General features: G+C 33.2%; 2 protein-coding genes and 2 non-coding genes across 5 annotated transcripts in view; 1 reads left to right on the forward strand and 3 right to left on the reverse strand.

Annotated features, from left to right (window-relative positions):
• The window catches only part of uzip (beta-pore-forming protein unzipped), a 33,697-nt gene extending 21,205 nt beyond the window's left edge, over positions 1–12,492 (forward strand). For both annotated transcript variants that reach the window (XM_013312880.1, XM_013312879.1), the window contains 2 exons: positions 8,807–9,014; positions 9,184–12,492. In XM_013312880.1, the coding sequence (XP_013168334.1) occupies positions 8,816–9,014; positions 9,184–10,346 (1,362 nt within the window). In that variant the 5' untranslated portion in view covers positions 8,807–8,815 and the 3' untranslated portion in view covers positions 10,347–12,492. The remainder of the gene's footprint in view (positions 1–8,806; positions 9,015–9,183) is intronic.
• Positions 1–19,164, reverse strand: part of Miga (mitoguardin) — a 48,219-nt gene extending 29,055 nt beyond the window's left edge. The window contains exons 1-3 of the mRNA XM_013312877.1: positions 19,016–19,164; positions 18,567–18,723; positions 18,071–18,208 (exon numbers count right to left, since the gene is read on the reverse strand). Coding sequence (XP_013168331.1) covers positions 18,071–18,208; positions 18,567–18,723; positions 19,016–19,111 — 391 coding nt within the window. The 5' untranslated portion in view covers positions 19,112–19,164. The remainder of the gene's footprint in view (positions 1–18,070; positions 18,209–18,566; positions 18,724–19,015) is intronic.
• TRNAP-AGG (transfer RNA proline (anticodon AGG)) lies at positions 16,624–16,695 on the reverse strand. Its single transcript has one exon. It is a non-coding gene; the product is annotated as a tRNA-Pro (tRNA).
• On the reverse strand, positions 17,313–17,384 carry TRNAP-UGG (transfer RNA proline (anticodon UGG)). The gene has a single exon. It is a non-coding gene; the product is annotated as a tRNA-Pro (tRNA).
• Positions 19,165–19,191: the final 27 nt, after the last annotated feature.

Raw genomic sequence — 19,191 nt, forward strand, 5'->3', positions numbered from 1 at the left:
TTCGCCAAAAGTAAATTTAAAAGGTAAACAATTACAGACAAAAAAATCAGCACAAAAGTGGGAAGCTTCGCCACAACTGTAAAATTTGTTTAATATTAATTACGAAGCGCAAAAAGATACCGGCACTTCTCGCAATGGATGCGCTCGTCTTGTAAACTTTTTACAGAGCTGCCAAATTACAAACAATGAGCGATACTTTAAAACTGGCTTTAAATAAAAACTTCTTTCCAAATATTCAACGACGACGCATACCAATGTGCAGACGTTAAACAATCCAAGTTTCTTTTAAATCTTACTCATGACGCATACTCGTTTGACCGCATCTTTCAGTCCCGAGAGTAACTGCGATGCGATTCTGGGATCCTGGGTTCAATTCCCATGGAATACTATCAATAAGTGTTGTTGTAAAAAAGCATAATATCAAAGTTATATTCCTCATACATAGTTATACTCCAATACAAATAGCATTTAAGTTTACGAAACATAAAACATGTTTTTTTTTACTCTAATAAAAGTCAAAATTTAATCTGAACATATTTTTGCTTTAGTTGAATTTAGTTGCATCTAAAAAATAATGTCTGAACACTAATATTAACATATAGCATTTTTAATTTCCACTGACCCGATATGATTTATTATTAAGCAGAGATTTTATAGCAATCAAAAATTAAATCAAACGCAGCAGCACAAGTTTATATTTAACTGTAAAATGACGACACGTCTGAAATCAATGCATCATAAATTATTTATAAGTAAATGTCGCCGCTCATTCGAAAACGACTGTGTTTAGTCTCGCACGCAGTTGAGATAGACAGACAGTTCAATCGCATCTGCCATATACGCAAACGCTTAATTTATTACTTCCTCGATAGTAAATAAGCTTGTATAAGATCGTTGATAATCATAAATACTGTGCAAATAAATCATTGAATGCGTAATATAGCTAAGTGCAAATTGCTGCCTTCACAAGTAGTCCAGAGAAGTGGTGATTAGCGCAGGTGCGATGATGCCGCTCGCTTCAATACGTTATTCGGTTAATTAGTCCCTAGTTTGATTTATAGCAGCACTTTGTCTTCGCCCCGGTCAACGGTACCTATTTATCTATATCGGATTGCGGAACGTTGACGTATAGCGGCAACTCGGAAACGGCAGAATAAAACAATGTTGCCGGTGAATTTTCAGTAATTACGTTGCGGATACACGCAGGTTTGAACACATGAATGTTTTTTATCCTGCGAATCTTTCGACACCGCCACGCATCGCGAATGATGCTGAATGTAACACCGATGACCCAATTACAGGTTGTCGTACTCTATCTGCGTGAATCATTAACAACGAATGCGTAAATTGAATAGATATCCCTAAACTCTTATCAAATGATACATATTCTATTTCAGACTTATGAGTCATTTGCAATTTGATACATAATAAACACGCTAATATTACAACATTCTAATAAACAAAAAGCGTAAGTCAATCAATACTTTTTAATAGAAAGTCTCAATTGATTGGAAGCGGATTATGCCGCTCTAAGTTTGTGCAGTAAATAAGCATAAAATTTAATAATTCAGATTAAAGCCTTTGCCTTTTGTTTCATCGCTATAAAGGAATCTTCTTATGTCAATTAACTTAATGGATTAACATTTTACGTATATGTAGGGCACGTGTTGCGTGATGACCGCAAGCTACTCGTTCTCACCGCGACTGACTGTCCATTAGTGTAATACGTGAACGAAGTACTTTGGTTGATGCTACTCACAACTGACACTATAAATATTTTAATAGGTTTATAATTCACGCGATGACCCAGGTCACGGTTGATGGATAAAGCTTTTATTAAAAAGCTTTGCACCTACGCTAATATACAATTTTTTTGTCATTATTTTTTATAACTTTGCGATGTTTGTCAGATCAAGGTAAATAGTAACAAAGGATTACTATTGGACTTTCTGAGGGTTGGGCAGTGCCTCCGACAAAATGAATAATTTATTTTTATGATTAAAATACGATAATATCTTTATACAACCTCTACACCCTCCTTTATTGAAGTACATAATAAACGACTTTCAGTTATTTCCTTCGACCTTTAACGTCTAAGACAACAACTTATCAATTCAAGTACTAAAGCCCGCATCCTATTCTCTCAAGGATATTAGTTCGATACTGGTTCTCAGATCAATGACTTCTTACATTTATATAAAGAATATATGCCGAGTAAAATCCCTTTGACTATTAAATATAAAAACCACTGGACAAGTTGTACTCATGTCATACGTCACAATATCTTACTCAACATGGGTGAGTCCCCACTATGAATAGATCATAGAATCATAAAGCACGGCGTTTCACAACAGTTGTGTATGGCTTATATCCTCGGGCATGTTATTCCCACGACATCAGCTGGTTCATGCGCCGGTGCGCGCCCAGCAGCCCGTGACGTCACGACCAGTGATAACAGGTCGCGGTACCGTAGATACGTAGACTTTGTAACTAATTCATGCACTTTCAGTCAATGTTAACGAAAATATGTACGGCCGTGACCTGATGTTCTAGATTACCATAATGCAATTTTCACTCATCTATCTCGTTCAAACTACATAAAAGTTTTCATAATTGGGGCAACTTTTCAATTTATTTTTATCAAGCATCGAATGCAACGATGAATAAGAGTGGCAGGTGAATTTTTCAATTAAAATGATGCTAAAATTAAACTGTTTCTTTCCCCCTTTGTTTTAAATTACCAACCTTTACGCTTCACTATCTACACTTGCATCAACAACCGAATTGTTTTTATAAAACCAAGGCATAACAGTTATTTGTTACTCGCGGAGGCACTTTTCAAGTCACCTTTCGTGTTACTTATTCATCTAATGTTTGGCTAAGGTTTATAGACAAATAATAAAAGAAAATAAAAAATAATCACGCTAGACAAATAAATTGCTAGAGCGTCAATTCCGTTGCGAAGTTCAAGGAAAACAATTCGCGGAAACTTACGATTGAAAAACACGATAACAAAATAGATAGACCAAAAAGTACAATGACAAAAACTGTAAAATAAAACAACAAATAGCACAAAGCGGGCGCGAGCTCTACAAAATGATTTATGGACAGTTAGCACCGGTAAACCAGAGGCGTCGGCGCCCGGGAAAGCAATTTACTGTGACGCAAAAAACGACCAGCGCCCGATAGATCGACCCGAGCATTGTGCCAGCACGAAGCACTGAGCGGCGTTATTAACAGATCAACTAACGGAACCACTCACATCACATCGCACTTATTATAAACTTTCATTGTGGATGACATTTACAAACTGTCTGACGGAATAGGGATATATGACAATGATATTTTCACGACCCAGTTTAAATCACATACATTTAAAAAATTGGAAAACGTAATTTCAGTCTCATATTCTCAACCAATGCCAAAAAAGATACTATTCAGTTGGTCACGATAGTTACGAACTTCTTGTTCTTTAACAATTTAAGGTGACTACACTTTTTCCTGCAGTTTGTAATGGCTAGTCTATGTTTAAGCTCCACAATATAACAACATGTTTATAGCCGCATCATGCGTCTATTAGATCGTAATGAGATGATTTCTAGTAAACATATCGAACGTGACGCGTAGTACAACGGTGCAGAGAAAGTGGAGCAGCGTCCAGTTTCATTAGCTATCAAGATGGGAAGGCGTCTGATAACAAAGCCATTACACGATAATTGCCTCTCGGTCAGCCTCCCTGCCTTCCCACGTCCGACCTCCACCGCACATTATTCAGGATTCAAAAAGGGTATAACATTATAAATTTCATACAGCTTATTCTGTAAATCCTTTGCTGATATTCTGTTTTAATTTATTGCCAACATATGAATACAATTGCATTTTACTCGGAGAAATGCGAAATAAAGCGATGATACTTTCAGCGATAAATATAATGAAAAAGTTACGAATACATTGTCTAAAAACGAAAAGTTGTACGTGTAAATTATATTATAGTAGTTGATTACAAAAGACAACAGATAACAAAATGAAGTTAAGTAATTGTGTTCAGAATCTATTTTACAATAGAAGTTGAGAATTTGAAAATCTTTCCCATATGAAATTTATTCTATCTTCTGCCTGCCATTCTTTGATATAAGAAACAATAAATACAATTATTTATCTCATCTTTGAGAAATGCATCTTATAGTTATTAAGTCTGCCATAAACAAATTTAGATATAAAACTAGTGTAATACCTAGATTGACTCTAACAAGACTATATTATGTGGAATGTTGTTCATAACAATGATTGCAGGTAATGGAGGCAAATGGCGATGGCAAACAAAGTTATTCACGACCATTCCACTAATAGGGAAAAGAACAGTTACCCAATTTGTTTATAGGTATACCTTGAAAATGTTAACAACATATTCGGATTTCAGATTTAGGTCATTGATATAAAGAGTATGCGAAGCTAACAGGGGTCAAGTGTTATTACTCTCTTTAATGATACTTAAATTGATACTTCGATATTTATTATATCCGGAGCGATAGCGTGGAAAAAATTACTGTCATTCCTGTTATAGATGTATTGAGATAGGAAATACGTTTTGTATGTTTTCTTATCAACTAATGATTTACAAATATATTTTCTCGTGTTAAGGTTGCAGCAGTTATTGTGTTAACCTATATAACAAAAAAAATCTGTAACGTAGCTTTTTTAAATATTTGAATTATTCAAGAACTAATTGCAGTCTATTGTCTATGTATAAAATTCAATACTTTATAGTAATAATAGGATCAAAGTAGGATTAAGTACAAGACGAAGCTTACGTGAAAGTTGTAAGCTTAGCTTAGTTCCTGCACGTCAGCGAAAGAACAATAGGAGATAAATGGCTTGTGTACATATTCATAGGCGAGGCATCGAGTTATCATCAGACATTGAGCCCTTATAATGGCGCCAGTGTGACCTGCATATCGTTAACTATTAGCAAACAGAAGTGACATGGAGTCACTTTACGATCAATAAATTTAGCAATTAAATTTATCGTATACAGTTGTTAATTTATGTTATCTCAGCACTAAAAAAAACTTGCTTAAAAAAATTGTGATCCGGAAAACGAAATTTACTTTTTTATTGAAGTATAAAATTTTGCATTTAACAGACCCTAATAGCTGTACGGACTTTATTTTGCGCATTGCTTTCGCCACTTAAACGAGATGACATAATCTCTGAGTATGGAAAGGTCGTATTGATAAAAAGTCTTCCTGTATGATACAGTCGGGCGCGATGCGACGTCACCTCCAACGAAATCACACAGGAAGACGTAATTTGTTTTATTTTATTCTAAGATAAATGCACTTTATCCATTACGAGATATTTTGGGTGCGATTTTTTTGGCTGTTGCGATCTGGAGTTGGTGTTTAGGACTTAGAATAAAATCAAACTTAACGGTTCAGATGTTATATTATTTAAATTGAGTAGTTTAAAAGTAATGCGATCTTTACATACAGTGGGGAATCTTTGGAAATGTTTATCGTTTATGAAACAAAGACCATTTTAATATTGCAACTGATAAAAAGAATAACGATATAGGGTTCTATCTTAAGGCGTCATTCTATTAAGGCTTTGTCTTCCCTCAATAGAATTGACCCAATTACAAATAGCTGCAGCGCAAATAGATCGTAGCCGTCTGTCACTGTGTGGCCTAAATGAGTATATAAAATATTGTAGCTACGTTGTTCGACAGATTAACAAAAACAATGTATCTAAATAAATATAAATAACTCTAACCACAATTTTCGAAAGTCAGCGCTTTATAAGCAGATATATATATTTAATCAATGCTAACCTAACGACCGGCTCATCTATGTCGAGAGCCCTTCAAATGTCAAGAGTTGATCTGTTTATAACAATATGCCTACAAACACTCGAGCCGTGCCACACCTACATAATTGATGCCACAATTAGTTCCTGCCCAGCTTGCATTCTTCAAGTTGAACTTTATCTATGCTAACTAAAATTCAGTGTTAGAAAGGGAAAGGTGTAGAAAATTCTCTTTGCATTGTAACGTTTTCTCTGTCATGTAACATTGAACGATGTTTTTCTCACATGTTTATACGAAACGTATTAAATTTAATAGGCATTAACATTGACAATGACGCAATGTTATAAAGGACAGTGTGAATTAGTAGCCACATAACAATAATGCATTCATCAGTAGTCTGCAAATGACATGTATCGTAAACTAAACTTTATTATCTATACGATGTATTGAACAAAATAATAAACAAGAATGATTTCAACGACAAAACTCCCTGTAACAGCAGTGGTAACTCACGGTTAGTCTTTTCCAAGTTAACGTTCATGATTTATACAGAAATATATATTGCATACTTGCTGCGGCCCATGATGTTTTACCAGACTATGTTTTGTATTTTCGTACATATGCGTTTTAGCCTTCTAACACTTATTCATCCATCCATACATCTAAACATTCGCATTCATTAAGGTAACAAACAAACACCACGACTTATAAGTATAGAAAGATAATTTTTTAACTCCTAAACATTACATACACATATAATATGTTCATATATAAATTGTAAAAACATCGTAATATTAAAAACACTCCATCCCCAGTTTATCTGCCACCGCAAACATAGAAACAACGGCTGCTGCAGTTGAATAGGCAATGTGATAGGAATAAGTGAGGAAAGTCAGACGGGAGGTGTCCTTGTGTTCGGAGCGATGTTTCCCCTCGGCGCATCGAGTGCTAGACAAGTGCGGGACCCATTGTTTTGGAAGGTATTCGCAAGGGCGGAAAATCGAAATCGGCAAGCACAGTGAAAATATTCTTTATTTGCTCATATAATCCACAGACTAACAGATTCTTTGAATATTTAGTTGTTTTATTTGTTAATTTTATTGTAAGAATTTGTTCTATGTTAAATAACAAGAATTTCCTTATAATGTAGGAAATGTATAAAATAAAACACTATCAACATGGTTTAAAATAAACGAAGTTGCTGATTGTTCACAAGACAAACCGCTATTTGTATAATTCAATGTCTAGATAACCTACGACACGAAATGACGTGACCCGCAACCATGACGTGATAAATTATAAAAACAATCATTTAATTTATTTCAATAGTCACATAATGAATGGGCTCGTTTACGTAATTTATTAAAATAACCGTTAAATTAAACGCACCGGTTTTACTGTGTCAGTTGTCTATGACACTGAGACAGATTATCTCCCCACTAAAATATTGTCGTTTAATCGAACCACAGACGAGATTTGTGGGGACAAATAGGCCGTGTCAATCCCCAATTGAACTTTTTAAATCTAATTTACTCCATTTGTATTAACGATGATTTATTGTTGGTATAGAAACTACTGCGTAAAGTCCAATTTCAATCAAGTACGTATATTTTTCTGTTCAATAAATATTTGTGAATTTTTTATTACATAGGTATTTCTTATAGGTTATCAGAGTAAATGAGAATGATTTTAGCATCGAGCCTGCATACATGTATATGTGTGTATGTTGATTCAAGATAAATATTTTACATTATAAATCTTGAACAATCGACTGCTTCGACAATACTAATTGATAGGAATGTCAATTAGGATTACTAAAAGCTACAAACTAAACTTCATTGAATAAGGTATTACAATCGACTACATTTCAAACCTTTGTACGAATTCATATTAATGATCCTTTATATTCAAAACCTGTTGTTGCCGTCTATCAAGTTGGTATTTAAATATCACTAAGCTATACATCTCAAGTTCATTTCGAGGTCAAAATGTATTAATTAATTTGTTGTGTCCGTTGGAATTTAAAAATATATTATTCTCTATATCATAATCTCGTTAATATTATTTGGATTTTAATACTTTTAGTAATTTTGTCTTTTGTTAAATCATAATTTCTATTCAAAAATGTTCTGTTTAATATTTGTAAAGGTTGATAAAATAAATTGGTACACGTATTTAAGTAGTATTGAAGGACAATGATAATTCTAATATGATTGTATACTCTTTGAGTGAATCAATTAAATCGATTGCTCCTGGCGCCGACTTGTCCACGAGTACATTATTTGGTATGTGAATACGTTATGCGGATATTATACCTTGATATTAAAAGCATTACATTTTATATTTAATTTAATAAAATTCATTAAAACATATTGAATTACAAACGCAATTTATATAGCAGAAATACATTTATAAAAAGGCCTTGTTAAAAGGTACTTATTACGCGAAGGTAAAATAAGCATAAATAATTTTATAAACGAAATTGAATTTGTCAGAGCTCGCTACATCGCATCGCTTCTAACGTAATTATTTTGTGCTAAAATCGAATCAAAACGTCTAAAAATATATATTCTGTTACAAAAATACGCTCCCAAATTTAAATGTATTTTATCTTAACTCTAATGTACTCCAAAAAGTACATTATTTAAGGCACAATTTATTACAGGAGGGTGATGAAGATAGCACACGAAACGCAGAGAATATCAACGTAAACAAAACAAAATATATCGAGTCCCAATTCGAATTTCTATTTTTTATACATAAAAGAGTCAGGTTCTATTAAGTAGGTGTCATTTACGTTTAAAGGATAAGCAGGAAACAAAATATTAGTAATCACTAACAATAAAAATTAAAATCAAACAATAAATAATCTGTGAAGAAAAAGTCACTAAGACTGCGTGGATGTAAAAGATTCATCATGATGAAAGTTAAATGTTGTCATCAGTCTTTGTTTAAATTTTACCACTATAAAGAGAACTTTAATATGTTGTTTTGTTGAAGGTACTAAGCATGAAGGAGATACGAAGTTATGCGAGAGGATGGTGGATGGTGTTAATAGTGGCCACACTCGCCGGCCTCGTGGAGTCTGACGCCGTCAGCCTCTACAACTCTCAGCTGAAGCAAATTGTAACATCAAGCACACTTAAATGGACCACCTTGAAGAAAGAGGCTATGGAAAATTACGTCACCGGAGTTGATTCTCCTCAAGGTAATTTGGGTTAAATAACTAACTTATTTACACTACTGACCACAGTACCTAAATGAAAATTATCTATACTATGTAATTTAAAGTGTTTTGAATTTGCACAGAAACAATGTCTGGCCCTTTAACATTATTAACTTATCACATGCAAGTCTCATGATCCACTTTGTTTCAGGACCAATTTATCTTTGTCGGTCTCGTCACGAGGGTGATATGCTACTTGGCTTGTTAAAGTCCGATTATAAATCATGCGCAATCGCTGGAACAAAAAACTACGAAATTTTTGAAGTCCTTGAAAATATTGAAAATGCATCGCTGCTAATATGGAAGCCGTGGGGCAAGTATCATGCAAAGCCGAGTGGCGCTGTTACTATCGACTCTTCGGTCGATTCCGCTTTTATCGGCAGAATGAAAGCAGATGGCGCATATTCGCACTACATAGGTAGAATTAATTACGACAGCACAATCGGACATTTGATTACTTTCGATGACCAGAATAATGAACTTGTAGAAAATAGTGGAGAAATTCTTGTTGAAATCGAACCTATCAGTTATAGAATTGAAAACGTACACGTGGACGCGGAAACAGAACACATCAGACAGACTGACCCGCAAGTATTCGAGGAACGAATTTTACGAAACGAAGATGAGACTGGCGCCACGGTCACCACGGAAATTGAATACAAGTATAATTACAGTATATCCTGGGGACATGGGCATGGTATTGCTATCGGCTTGAACACTACCATAGTGCTAAGCGACGGAACTGTACTCCCGCAGATAGAATGGGCTAATCCGTATACGGAAGAAAAAAAGGAACTTTACAAATTGGAGAAGTACCTCGAACCGGGAACTGCCTGTAATGTTACTTTCAGAGGTTATTATACAAATAAAGATGTTCAATACACCGGTAAGCTAATTACAAATTATAAAGAAAATGCACCAAGGTCTCGGCCAATGAGGGGTGAAAGAATCGAAAATACCGTGGAAGTAGAAGCTGTTTATGGTGAAATATATTACCTTGTCAATAACACATTGGTGCCGACCACCACAACTACTACAACAACTACAACAACCACGACAACTACTCCACCACCGCAAACTGCCCCACCGGCGCCAGAGGAAAATGACATAGCGAGTCCCATGAAAAAAATGAATTCTGGTGAAATTGACAGCAATGATATGATGGGAGATAGCAGCGAAGGAATGGTGAAAGCAGCTAAAGAAGACAACATCAATCGTTCGGTAGTCGGTGGACTCGGGAGCAAACCTAACGCGGCCACGGCCCAAGTAATTACCACGGCTTTATTTATCCCGGTCTTCGCGCTTCTTATTTAAGTATGAAGGTTACAGTATTTTTTGTATATAGTAAAACAGAAGAATATCATTGATATAGTCGCTTTCAAGTTTAAAATGTAGTGATTGTCATCTAAGCTTTATGCTGTTGTTTAATTGTGTGGTAAGAATACCCTTTGGGTAATGTATATAGATTTTTATTTTATATTTTAGACATTCCTGTTAAATAATTTCATTCCAGTATGTAAATTATTGAGCCAAAATTGAACAGACGAGTGTAAATAAATTATGTATATAGTTAAGAATACGGAAGTCGCAGAGCGACGGGTTACATCTGAACGTCACAAATGTTAAGCTGATGGGAATCGTAGAATCGATTCATGAGTATAAAGTCACTGTTACCAATACACAATGTACTAAACTACAAACTAACTAAAATACAAACGAAAACTCTTATCACTAGAGTAATGAAATATTTATCCAATGCTATGCTGTTCAATTTAACATAGAAAAATAATTATATAGCCGTTTTCAAAGATTGCTTGTTATCAGGTACAAACACATTTTAAGTAATATTAAACATTCTAAAAACAGAGTTGTATCCCAAATAAATTAAAAAATTATATTCGTACTGCTAAAATTGTAATTGAAAATCATAAGTACTTTAAGAGCAGCTAAAATTATATATTTCTTCCATAACATTGTAATGATTTTATTTATTAAAGCCGATATTCTTGAATAGTTCTGTACTTTTATGTTGTTATTCTTAGTTATAAGATACAAGAGTTTAAATCCAGAATTGAAAGATATTATTTTATTTAAACTTGTAGGATTAATGAATATTTATTTTGTTTTAATTTAAGGTTCGTTTAAATAAGTTTAGTTGTACACGACACATTTCAATATTCAAATATTACTTTCTTGGTATTGCCAAAGGACAACCTATATTTATGAAAAAATATTTACCTATTTCAATTTTCTATCCCTCCGTCAAAAAAGGCTATTAATCATCGCAATATACCCAGATAGAATAATAATATTGTAATGCTTAGCGATGGTCAGACTATGTGTAAAAAAAAAAGATATTTTTATATATTCATACTATGTAAGTGTTCGCTCTACGGATAAGCTGTTAAGGTACGATTGGACTACGACATAAATATCGAGATTAATGTCTGTATTGTTCAAACTTCAGGGTTTGACGCAACACTTATCATTATATCGCAATAAATTTGACAATCAGAGACACTTGTGTTCACACAGAGACATTATATATATACACGGAGTGCACTGTGTATAGTGTAGTAGTCAAATCATACCTTTACATTAAAATAATCATCATAAATTTAGTTATTCGCTTAAAAGAGTATTTTCAGTATTTTGTCACAAATTAGAATTTAGTATTTTCATGACATAGATTTAAATTAAAAATGAAATATCGTATCTAAATATGAAAAAAATAAATCCCACCTAGATTATTTATTACATAAGTTTTAAGTTTAAATACAATATGCAAAATATATGTACCAACGGAAATATTGTTTCTCGTTTTCTCAAAGCATTTGCAAGCGTTATAAATGTAAGAATTGAAAAATATATATTTAAAAATATTTATGCATATTATAATCTAATGCATCTGTGGTCTTCATGTTCTATGTAAGGTTTATTCTCGCTTCTTTCTTGATTGGCAAATATTTGCCACAATGTTAGGACAACTGTTGTATATATAGATTCGACTACAGTGATCCTTGTCTGTAATCACGTGATGTTTCTTAGGAACCTTTGACCTCCATGTTCTCTGGTGATATGTGGTGGCGTTTTAGACTAATCTGGCGCAAAGTAATACTGTAATTTTATTTTATTTATTAAATTTACGTCATCAGTGAGCAAATAAATACCCTAGAAATCTAATTTAACCCTCCCCTGCCTCGTGTAGTTTCGAGATTTTTTCAAAATCCCTTTCGAGCCTGATGTGATTAAAGCACGATAACACATAGATGTCTCCTTTATTTCAAACCGAATGTGAGAGATAGAAAATATGTGTTAATACAAGGGTCACTGCAGTAGAATCCCACGGTGAAATAAAATCTCTATGTATATGAGAGAACCTATAACGTCAATATTGTTTTGCGAAGCATAATTGTGATGTTCCGTGTAAGTTTGTTTTAGTTCATTAAACTGTAAATTAAATAAATAGTGTTTTATTTCAATATAACTCGATCTGTTAAATACAGGATTTATGATACCTCAAGTAAATTTGTCTATATCTCATTCCAAATGAACGAAGTCGCACCCAAGTGATTACATAACTAACTACTAACTGTCCGACAGTTCTATACATTTTTGAACTACGCTACGAACGAATGTACTTTGTCTAGAGTGAACGCCACTTTCCATCTATAACACTATTTCATTATTTAATTCAAAAAATGCGGACATTGTAAGACATGGATAGCTAACCTCCTATAGTAAAATGAAAAGTGTTTTCTAGAAGAAAAAAATACTAACGTAAAATGTACGATGTATTTATTGTTTACAAAATGTAGGCTTTCGTTACAATCATAGGATAGGATAATACAATGTCAATTAATAAAAAAATTGACGATCAAGTTTTCTAATTATAAAATAGGTATTAAAAGCAAAGCAATTTAAACATAGCTTATTCACGAGTGAGTTTACAATTTCGATGTGTTTGAAAACTGCTTATCTTTTTAGGGCAATTTCTATACGAAACAGACGGTCGTAAAAACAGGGATATGGCCATAAAATAAAACTTTTGCAAGCCCTTCCTTCCCTGTTGTTGGCTTGCAGACCCTTTTGTTATCAAGTTGGTGAATAAAACAAACCGTAAACCTCTACATTGTTGACAAATATAATATTGGATTAAATTGTTTGAAAATAATCATAGGGGAAAATTTACAAATGATTAATTAAATTAAAACCTTACAAATATAAAGAAATGAACATCGCCGAACAGTCAATTAAGCAAGGGTATGGGTGTTAAATTTCGGTATCCCAAACATTGCAAAGGAATTCCAACCCAAAGGTATTTCGACAGAAATTGCTAAAGGTAAAGTTCAAGGCGTGCAGTTGGCATTTTAGAATCGCCATTACGAGAACCTTTTCCTGTATATCCTAGTCGTTAAAATAAAACATTTAAATATAACTAGAAGACACGAAAATTGTTAGAAATAAACTACGAATATATTAGAAACAAAAGGTATTTGTTACGATTCACTTGGATTAATCTGTTCTAAATTATATTTAAGCATTTTAAACGGTCAAGGTAAAAAAATAGTAAAAGTTTAATCTTATTTCATCAAATTAATAATATTAGGGCCATAACAATGTGACCTTTTCTTCACGTAGGACCAAATATCTCATACTACTTTGCAACAAACAAAAAAAAATACTTCGATAAACCAAACTATAACATGCGAGTAATGACAGTAAAAACAACTTATAAACTTTGTTCGTTGTATAAATATATTTTAACGAATGGATTATAATAAACAACCACCAGAATCACGAACGGCAAGATACATTGAACTCTTAATTCTTTAAAACCATGTTAACATTTTACGCAAATGCATTAAAAATGTTGGTAAAAAGAATTTTTAACGACATTACGTATTCGCACCATAACGTCGCTGTCACACAACGAACCCAAATAACTCGGCCTCCAATTCTCCTCGAGTTTGTCACGATTTTGGTCATCCACGTTTTGGTAAATAAATACAGTACATAAGTAACTAACTTAGGTAACACAGGTTAAAGTACCTAGTGTTAGTATCCAACATTTGATTTTCTTTTAAAAAAATTGATTGTTTGTATAGCGTAGCCAAAAGCTAGTTAATAATAATTTTAAAATTTTCACATTACATTGGACGAAAAAAAAAGTAATTTTAGGTAGGTAGAGGGATGTAGTCTAAGATTGCTTAAATATCACGTAATTAATGGTCGATCACCAGGAAGATATATGACAATTTTAGTCTTATGTTATTCAGTGAGCAAGATTTGTCGGTTAATGTTATTGTGTGAGCTATTTATCAATCATGGCTGGCGCCTGCAATACACAATAGGTACTAAGATAATAATGAAGCTTTATCAGAGAATATCAATTTCAAACAAGTAATGTGTTCATTTTTTTTTTAATTAAAAAAATATTATTGTTCTTTATTAATCAATGAAAATATATCAAAATCTTACAGTGACGCAAGTCACTAATGTTGATTTATATGATGAGAAATAGAGTTATCTCTATATTTTAAAAGAGAAGGAGCGGGATGACTATATTTTTTTGTACAAATGTTTTGTCAGTAGGAGCTCACGATCCAACAGACGCAACGCAACAAACGCGGCGCCAGAAATACTATTTTTACCGAAGCTACAGTTCGGTCAGCAATATTAATCAATAAAATAATTGAGAAGCCTATTATTGTTTCAAAACATTTATTGATCTATTCCTATTGATCAAATTGTTAAATTCTGCGATATCACAAACAATTACGAAATCTATTCATATCTAAATCTTTTACAAACTTCGCCGTGACTGCGGCATGATTTATTAAAATTTAAGTGAAATGTAAAGTACAGTTATTTCGCAGAGTACAAAAGAAATTTGTTTAACACAAAAGTTTCTTTTGTATAAAAGCAGCCTTCATGACATGAGTAAGTTAACACAAAAAATAGAAGTACTTTTCATTCACTTCATACAAGGCAACTGATCGGATGTGATGTTGGCGGACAAGGCAAAAATAGCAAATGTATTTCTGAATATTGTTTTCTATTTCTCAATGACCTGTTGCGATAAATATAAGTAACTATTAATGGTAAAAAGTTTCTTCTTCACAACGCAAGCTCTTAGCTCACAGTTTCATCGTAAAACTCCACTACCCTTGTTTAGTTTCGTGACTGTGGAGGCAATGGGTAGGGAGTATGCTAACCGTATACTTTATAATTTAGAAGTCGTTTGCACGCCACGTTACTTTTTTAATTATGTCGTTTATTAGAATAGAAAGGACTTCTTATCGTAAGCGATACGCTTAACTAAGGCCCTTCATGCATAAAGTAATTAAAATTTCCAAAACCCGGCGATTTTAGTCGATAACCTACAAATCCATCCATTTTAGTCCACAATGCTTAACACAACGGACAAACAATCACGCATCTTGTAGCTTGTCATTAAAAAAATCATCTCCGTACATTCAAAACATACAAAGTCCCAACATCAATCATAATGTTCTTTTAGAAATCTTCAATTTCTTACTTTTGACGATATACGCTTACACTTTGAGTTTCACAAATAGGAAGTGTTCCTTTCACCCGCGAGTCGGCGACGCTCCCTTCCCTTTGTGGCGACATTTTAGTCGAGTCTAGCTCAGAACTACGCGACTGGAAGAGCTTTAATTATTACCGACTGTAGGGTGCGGTGTGGTGCGGAGCGCTCCTTAACACGGGATATGGAACCCTTCGTCAAGTGATACGGGATTCGCGACTCAATTCAAGTTAAAAAGTACATTTAATTAGAGGTTACAGGTATCTATCTGTATTCAATCTATTCCTATTTTAATGACGTAGCTATTCAATTAAATTAGTCACCAATATTAATTAGTGTTAAGAACATGATGACTACTCAACTTAAAATATTTTAACCAAGTCTGTTGAGATTGTAAAAAATATAGCCTAACTAGCTGTCGTCTGCGACTCCGTCCGCGAGCAAGTAAAGAAACTTAAACATTACCATCCATCCATCCATACATCCAAACATTTGCATTTATAACATAAGTGAGATAGTGAGATTGAAAATATTATATATAATAAATTTAGTAAGTTTTTGTATTAAAAATACATTGCGTTATTTTTTTCAAAGGTTGGGGATAACTGGCTGAAGACACACCCCAGGAAAAGCCTTCGTTTAACTTTCCCTGTTCGAAGAAATGTTTACAGACAGTTCGTTAAAAAGAATCGGTAACCCCAAGGGGTTACTGACGCAACTCTTGTGTCATTACGGATACGAGAAGGTTTTTCGGAGAACACATTTAAATAATTCCTCCCATTAATTACATCGATGTCTGACTCGATATTCTTATTTCGTCCCTGGCTAAAAATTACTAGTCATGTATTTTTAAATAGATTTTTGTAACAAGTACATTTACGTCCTACTAACAAGTTAATTCGTTTACCGGATCTAGAAGGTCCACAAATTCATGACAATAAAAAAATATTACATTTACTCATAATTACTGGAGATTTCCCAAATATATACTAAAAATATTGAAAATGTATATTTTTGGTGAAACAAAAGTGTAAAAACTTTGGGCTCGTCCGGGATTTGAACCCGGGACCTCTCGCACCCTAAGCGAAAATCATACCCCTAGACCAACGAGCCGGTGATAAATGTGTTGAAATTAATAGTCAAATCTTAAATGTTATTTTATTATATTAACACAAGCATTGTGTTTACAAAATTCACTCGCCTATTAAACAAAATTACTTTTGCTTAAATATTGATTAAAAAAAAAACTACAATACATACATCTTTTAGCATTGAGGTGAGAAAAAAATACATGTGCGTTCCTTGCAATCTGAAAGCCATTATTGCAGATATCTCCTTGTGTTAGTGGGTCGCAAACGTGAAAGGAATACTAAGGAAAGAAACCCAGCTGAACCTACCACCCTATTGTTCTAAAATAGGTCACATAGCGTAGCATCTTGATAAGGACATGGTTCCATTGCTCTATTTTAAAAAGAAAACTTACGATTGAAACTACCAAAGAGGTTGCAGACAGGAATGGAATGTGACCAAGAATTTTTACGAAACAAATGAGGACGAAGATATTGCTTACAACGAGACTATTGTAAGTACGTTATCTTGTTCATACGTATTAAATAAGGCAGTCAGTGACAAAAATTTCAGATGTTGACACGTACAATATAATACAGTTCTGAAAACTTGAGATATTAAAAAACTTTCTTTAAATAACTATAAATTTCCACAAAAAGACAGGGCTCGTCCGGGATTTGAACCCGGGACCTCTCGCACCCAAAGCGAGAATCATACCCCTAGACCAACGAGCCATGCATATCTCTCACATAAAAGTGAACGAGTTCCTAAAGGAAGTTTTAATTTGAAATATAAATAATAAATGTTATATTATCACACGCAATTTTTATTTTCAAGAGCAATGCGAGGAATATAAAGATAATAACATAAACATGCTGTTAAAATGTATTTACGCTATATAATATTCCATCGATTAAACTATGTCACAACGATTTACTAGATACCGTACCGTAAAATCATTTTCTAACGATTGTTATGAAATAAATGTTTTAAATAAAAACTTACATTATTGATACAAATAATTGCCATCTATATTTTATACCGTTTATTAATTAAAATTGGTATAACGGTGTTGTCATCTCCTTTTAGCTACTTGTCAATAGATGGCGCTGTGAAAATTTTTATCTGACATACCGTCTTAAAAACTATTCGGAAAAAGGCCAAACAGTCTAGCGAGGGAAATTACACTATACACATATATTTCATATGACTAGACAAGCATTTGACATGTGTACAGTCACCGCACATTAATATTAAAATACGAATGATATAAAATTTTCAAGAACAAGCTATTGAACCATAGATGGCGCTGTGTCAATTCTGTTTCAAATTTCTTAAAACATTCAATATTATTATTTTTTTAAAGAATTGAATTGAATATATCTTGAACAATACATTGAACAATATTTACAGTACTTACCCATTACGCCTAATTGCTGCGGTGATAACGGCGCAGCATCACCACCTCCGGAACCAACAGAACCAGATGCCATGGAGAGACGCTCACTGAACCCAAGGGGACTGCTCCGGCCGCAGCTGCTGGCACCTGATCCCATCCCTGAAACCAGCAATAGTTTAATAGAAACACTAACTAAACCAAATAAAGGAACCTAGGAAAGACAAAAATTGGTTAACTTCTTTAGTCTAGAGATCACAATATTTGGATGTATATTTGTAGATCACAAATTAATAACTATAGCATATTTTGTAATATTATTATAAGTTATAGATATTTAAATAAAGTTTTTAACTATTGTATTATTTTAAGTTGTTAAAATATATGCACTTGATATGACACTTATTACATATTCCTCAAACTTTCTCAAATTCAGTATTTCACAAAAATGTTGTTATGGTTGTGTTTTTAATGTTTTCTTAATAACGGTTTGCATAGTTTACAAAATTAAGATATTTACCTCCATTTGGACTTCTCATTCTTGAAATTCTTTTATTAAGTGCTCTTTGAATCCTTGGGTTGAGGATGGGTTTAGCGCGCCTCCTGGCAAGATATCTCGACAATACTCCAACCACAACAGCACTTGTCCCAACTACCCCTATGCTCCATAGCACAACCTGAGAACAAACAAGATAGCGATTACAATCATACTTACAGGTACCCCTTTTTTATCTGAAGTTTCGAGGCTACTCTGTAATAAACATTTAATATATTCAAAAAAATATATATTTTAGCACTTGTTTAATACTTAATATTGCTTTAAAAATATTTCTACAATGTAACATTATATTTAAATTAGAAAAAATAGGCAAAATAATCCACAAATAAGTTTTCATATTTTTTGAAATTGATCTTAAAAAAATTGAACAAGGTCAGCTGTTTAACCTTATCATAATAATAAAATATAACCTTTTGTGATGTAGAGAGGTGAATTCTGTATGACAGTGTTTGTTGTAAATGTTTCAATTTATCAAATATTGGACTGGCTTGTATTAAGTGTTGCATTATTAACAGTTTTTAATTTATAAACATTCACTTTTACCACTATTTACATTAACACAGTTCTTTTTTAGGTTATCTGTCAC

The sequence above is a fragment of the Papilio xuthus genome, unplaced genomic scaffold (genome assembly GCF_000836235.2).
Source record: "Papilio xuthus unplaced genomic scaffold, Pxut_1.1 DF827597.1, whole genome shotgun sequence".
NCBI lineage: Eukaryota > Metazoa > Arthropoda > Insecta > Lepidoptera > Papilionidae > Papilio > Papilio xuthus.